This window comes from Lepidothrix coronata, unplaced genomic scaffold (genome assembly GCF_001604755.1).
Source record: "Lepidothrix coronata isolate B3197 unplaced genomic scaffold, Lepidothrix_coronata-1.0 Scaffold156, whole genome shotgun sequence".
NCBI lineage: Eukaryota > Metazoa > Chordata > Aves > Passeriformes > Pipridae > Lepidothrix > Lepidothrix coronata.
The window spans coordinates 51,185-56,781 of record NW_016690336.1 but is presented as its reverse complement, the minus strand read 5'-3'; the positions used below and the strand labels follow the sequence as shown (position 1 = coordinate 56,781).

Below are 5,597 nucleotides of genomic sequence, written 5' to 3'. Positions count from 1 at the left end.
GGTTGGATCAAGGGTTGGACTTGATGATCTCGGAGGTCCCTTCCAACCCAGTTGATTCTATGATTCTGTGATGATCATTTCCATCCCATAATTAACCTTCCAGCCCCAAGCCCAGCAAAGCTCAGCACAAATACCCAATGAGCAGCAGTTTTCCTCCGGATTGCTTCTCCCAGGGAGATCCCACTGGCTGCTGATCCCTGGGTTTCGCTGCTGCTGCTTCGGCTCCAGGATTCCTCCCTCCGCTGCCGGCGTGGGGGAGTTGTGGCAATGGGCTACAAGGCATTAATTGCTGATTAAAAACACATCATTTTTTCCATTTCAGTGTGTGTGTGTTTATTTACTCATTATGAAATACATAAAATATTCAAGTCATCCCCAAAGGCCAAAAATCGGGTCCTCCCCATCCTCAGGCGCTGCCTTAAATTCCATCCAGATTCCTAAACTTTGCTAAAAGGGGCAGCTCCTTCCCCACTTTAGATCCCAAAAATCTGAGCCTGATTTTGTGCACATCAGCCAATCATTTCTGAGGCATTTATTTCTCATTCTCAAATCCACATAAATCACAGAACACCAAAACTATTCATCACCTTGATCAGAGTCTGACTTTTGTCCTGTGTTCATTCAATGGTTGTTGGGTTTCTAATATTTATATATATATATATATTTACTTGCTTATTTATACATATTTTATATATTACAATATTGTAATATTTGTTATTTCGTTAAAATCATGTTCTTACTTATATCAATGTTATAAATTACATTTTAAAAGCCATCTTATGCAAATAACTTCAAGCAAGCCCAGTTAATTTCTAGATTATAATCAGGCAATACTTGGAGGGCAGGAATTGAAGTTAACTTGGATTCCTGCCTGGAAAAGCAGCTGTAACATTATTTTTCTTCCCCATGAGGCACCAGAGGAAGCTGTTCCTGAACTCAGAATGAAATTTCTCCTCTAGGACATCCCATTCCTGAGGTCACAGAGGCTGGAACAGCTTTTCCCAGACAGCACAGCCAGGCAGGTTTATTGGGATTATCACTGGGAAAACAGGTATTCCAGGAACACAAAAATGCTCCCTGTCACCTGCACCAGGAATTATGGATCCACTGCCTGGTGGAATTACAGTGATCCACGAAGGGGGAATTCACATGTGAGGGGCAAAAGTAAAAGGTCACAGACGGAGAAAAGGATTTCCCAGGATGAAGGAGAGAAAAGTCCAGACCCAAAACCTGTTTTAATGGATATCCACAACTGCCTTTATATCCACAGCTGCCTTTGCATTCACAACTGCATTTACTTCCACAATTGCATTTTTCCACAGCTGCATTTCCATCCACAGCTGCATTTCCATCCACAGCTGCATTTCCATCCACAGCTGCACTTCCATCCACAGCTGCACTTCCATCCACAGCTGCACTTCCATCCACAGCTGCACTTCCATCCACAGCTGCATTTTTTCACAGTTGCATTTACTTCCACAGCTGCATTTATTTCCACAGTTCCATTTTTCCACAGCTCCATTTACATCCACAATTGCACTTACATCCACAACATCCACAACCGCATTTTTTCACAGCTGCCTTTACCTCCACAGCTGAATTTTTTCACAACTGCATTTCCATCCACAGCTGCATTTCCATCCACAGCTGCATTTCCATCCACATGGAATTCCCAGAGAAGCTGTGGCTGCCCCTGGATCCCTGGAAGTGTCCCAGGCCAGGTTGGAGCAACCTGGGCTGGTGGAAGGTGTCCCTGCCCATGGCAGGGGGTGGCACTGGATGAGTTTTAAGGTCCCTTCCCACCCAAACCATTCCATCACTCTGTGAATATCCACATTAATGTGGTACATTCCAATCTGGGTTTTGTCCAGACCCAAAGAGAAACGTAAGGAACTGTGACTAAGATGATAAAATCAATAGGAATGGAGGAAGAAGATGGGTATAAACTCGTGTTTAAGCAGCAGAACAGAGGCCAGCAGGTACAGCAAAGCCCCAGCCCAGGAAAAGTCAGTAAACATCAATTTGTTAGACATTTTATAAGTAATTATCCCCTATCCCTTTCCATTTGTCTCTGATAACATCACATCCACACGGGAAAGTCCCTTTAACTGCACAGTTGGGGTGAAATCTTGTAATAGTACAACATTTAATCTATAATTCCTCAGTCTTCCCTCTTATCTTCAGAGAATAATTAAAGAACATTTAGCAGATACCTTTGTAAAGGGCTACTGAAAACCTTTTAAAACTGTATTTGGAGATTATTTGACTGTAAAGAAATCCTATAAGTAGCAGTGAAATATAAAAGCAGTTTGAATATATGAGACCAGAGTACAAGCCTGAACACTGCCTTTACATCCACAGCTGCATTTACATCCACATTTTATGCTCTGAAAAGGGTCAAAAACCACCCACACTTGAGAGACTGAAGTAACAGAATCATGGAATCACTGAGGTTGGAAAAGACCTCCAAGGTCATCAAGGCCACCCTGAGCCCAATCCCCTCCTTGTCCCCAGCCCAGAGCACTGAGAGCCACGTCCAGGCCTTCCCTGGACACCTCCAGGGGTGGGGAATCCACCAAAACAGATCCTTAAGGAAAAATAATCACTTCCTGAGGTCAAATACTTCCCACACAAGCAGGATTCTCCTGCTGGTCCTGAGTTAATTTGTGTTTTCCCAAGCAAAGCCCGAGGTCCAAGTGGCAGCTCCCACCAGCAAAAGGAAATAATCCCTCCTTTCCAAGGGATCTCCTGAGGGAGCAGCTGGAGGGAAGCAAAGAGGCAACAGCACATTCTGCTTCAGGATTTCATTTTTAATCCTCATTCCAAAGAGGAATATCCAAGAAATAACACAATGGCAGGAATCTGCACTGTGTGTACCAGGGTACAGGTATTTAATGAAGCTGTTGCAAGCAAGAAGTAAAGACTTAGTAAATTAGTATAATCATCTCTGAGGGCTTCCATGTAATTAAACCCAAAGGAAGGAAACTCAATAAGCTTTTTTTTTCCCGAAATCCAACACCTCAAAAGTTCAGTTTTGCTGCTAAATACATAAAAGAGGGGATAAAAGACAAAAATAAAGCTGAACAAACCACAACCACTCCCCCACACAGTGCCAGGGAATTAAACAGTGGGAGCAGCAGCTCCTGTTTGGATCTCTCTGACTGTGAAATATGAACAATGTTTGGTTTTGAACTCCTCAAAGTTTAAATATCCAGGTTAGTTCTCCTTTATTCTGCCCCCCCCCCAGCCCACTAAAATATCCCAGTAAAAATATCACACAATAGAACCCAGGAGAACAAAGGAAAAAAAGAAGATTTCTAGAGACACAGGGAAGAGAACTCCCAAGATGATTAACTCCAACAATCTGATCTTCCCAAAAGATCAGAAACACTCTATAATTTCTTCCAAACGCTTCAGCTCTTTTCTCCTTCCTAAAAAATCAGAGCTACAGGGCCGGATTAATTCAATATAAACCTGTGTTTCAGTTTCCTAATCCAGCTGAAAATGCAGCTGCAGAATTAGGAGCCCTGGAAAAATGGGCAGTGGAGTTCAGGACCGATTTTTCCAACATCAGGGAGTTTTTACCCCAAATTAAGGTGACCAAGTAACAGATTTCACCTTGACAATTCAGGACTTATTTTTCCCTATTTTGCCAAGAACATTCCCAGTTCTGAGAGCACTTCCCAGAGCATTTATCACTTCCCCTGGCACAGCTTTATGTGTTTATTTTCTAGGTCTCATTATTCACTATTCACGGGATTCATCAGTGAAAATTCTTCATGGGAACAAGGAAAAAAAACCCACCAAAACCTGGAATGTCTTTCCCAGTTCATGCCAAGACCAAAAACCCTTCTGAGGTCACATTACAAACCAAGTCCAGCACCCCTTTACCTCCTACAATCCTCACCCTCTCAAAGATGGTAATTAAATGGGTTTGAAATCAATTTTCAATATTCTCAATATTCTCCTAACATTGTATTTCAAGTGGTTTCATGGAATCATTAAAGGTTGGAAAAGCCCAACCATTAACTGACAGATCCACCACTAAACCACGGCCCCAAGTGCCACATCCACGTGTTTTCAGAACCCTTCCAGGGATGGTGATTCCACCCCTTCCCTGGGCAGCTGTACCAATGCCTGACAAACCTCCCAGGGAATAAATTATTCCTGATGTCCAATCCAAACCTCCCCGGCACAACTTGGGGCTGTTTCCTCTTGTCCTGTCTCCTGTTCCCTGGGAGAAGAAACTCTGGTTTTCATTTGGCCATTAGTTTATGTTCAAACTGCACGTGGTGATCATTCAGAAACTATATATCATTTACCACAAATAATACTTAATTCCAGCTTTCCAGGCTTTCTCCCTGGCCTGGGAAGCCTCTGGAAGCAGGAGCAGGGAAGGTGAGAGCTCCTCCATGGCCTGTCCCCAGTGCAGTGTGAGCCCTGTGCCACTTGGAGTCACCAGCCCACAGCTGAGGGCAAGGAATGAAGGAACACGGAAAAACAGGAACCCATTTCCCTCTTAAAACATGGAATTGGCCACCCCGTCCCTGAAGATTAAAGATATTATTTAGCCAGAACACAGGGAATGTAGGTCAGGCTGTCTCATCCCAACCTGCTCATTTCATGGAGCAATCATCAGCTTGGAATGGAAAACCAAGGAAAAGCAAACCCACTGCGGTGTAAAAGTCCTTCAGAGGCCACACACAAACCCAGAACTCCCACAAAAATGCAACTGGATTTCATAATAACCCGATAATTTCATTTATTTCCAGCTTTATAGCCCATATCAACCCTGCCTGGTGTGTCAGAACAGAAAGTTAAAAAAAAAAACAAACCAAGTCTTATTCAAGTACAGAATGAGTTTTACATCTCTTTTTTTTTTTTTTTGGCCAGAAGCCCAGTAAAACAAATTGGATGAAAATCATCAGCATTTAAGTCCAGCTACTGAAATGAGTAACAAAATCCTCTTGTCTGCAAACAGTTCAGCACCAGAAGTTCATCGGGGAAAATACAAGAAAAGATTTCAAAAACATCAGTCAGAGAAACGAAACAAGGATTTGCTGCACTCAGGGCAGAGAAACACTAATTATTTTGGGATTATTTTGGGATCAGACTCAGCCAGCATGGGGTGAGGAGGGGCAGGTCCTGTCTGACCAACCTGAGTTCCTTTTATGACACAGTGACCTGCCTGGTGGAGGAGGGGAAGGCTGTGGGTGTGTCTGTCTGGAATTCAGCAAAGCCTTGGACAACGTCCCCCATGGAACATCCCTGGAAAAGGTTTGGCCAGGGGCACTCCCTGCTGGGTTAGGAACTGGCTGATGGCTGGGCCTGGAGATTGGTGGGATACAGAGCTGCATCCAGGTGGATCCATCACCAGTGGTGTCCCCAGGGATCAGTGCTGGGCCCAGTCCTGTTTAATGTCTTTATTGATGATTTAGATGAGGGGATTGAGTGAACCATCAGCAAATTCACAGATGACACTAAGCTGAGGGGAGTGTTGATCTGCTGGAAGGCAGGAGGGCTCTGCAGAGGGACCTGGACAGGCTGGATCCATGGGCTGATTCCAATGGGATGAGGTTCAACCAGGCCAAGGGCCG

General features: G+C 44.0%; 2 protein-coding genes across 2 annotated transcripts in view; both read right to left on the bottom strand.

Moving 5' to 3' along the window:
• Positions 1-5,597, bottom strand: part of CUNH20orf194 (chromosome unknown C20orf194 homolog) — a 732,083-nt gene that overhangs the window by 690,411 nt on the left and 36,075 nt on the right. The window lies entirely within an intron of this gene.
• Positions 1-5,597, bottom strand: part of LOC108504266 (Alstrom syndrome protein 1-like) — a 13,755-nt gene that overhangs the window by 1,663 nt on the left and 6,495 nt on the right. Inside the window, exon 2 of the mRNA XM_017828998.1 lies at positions 135-272. Coding sequence (XP_017684487.1) covers positions 135-272 — 138 coding nt within the window. The remainder of the gene's footprint in view (positions 1-134; positions 273-5,597) is intronic.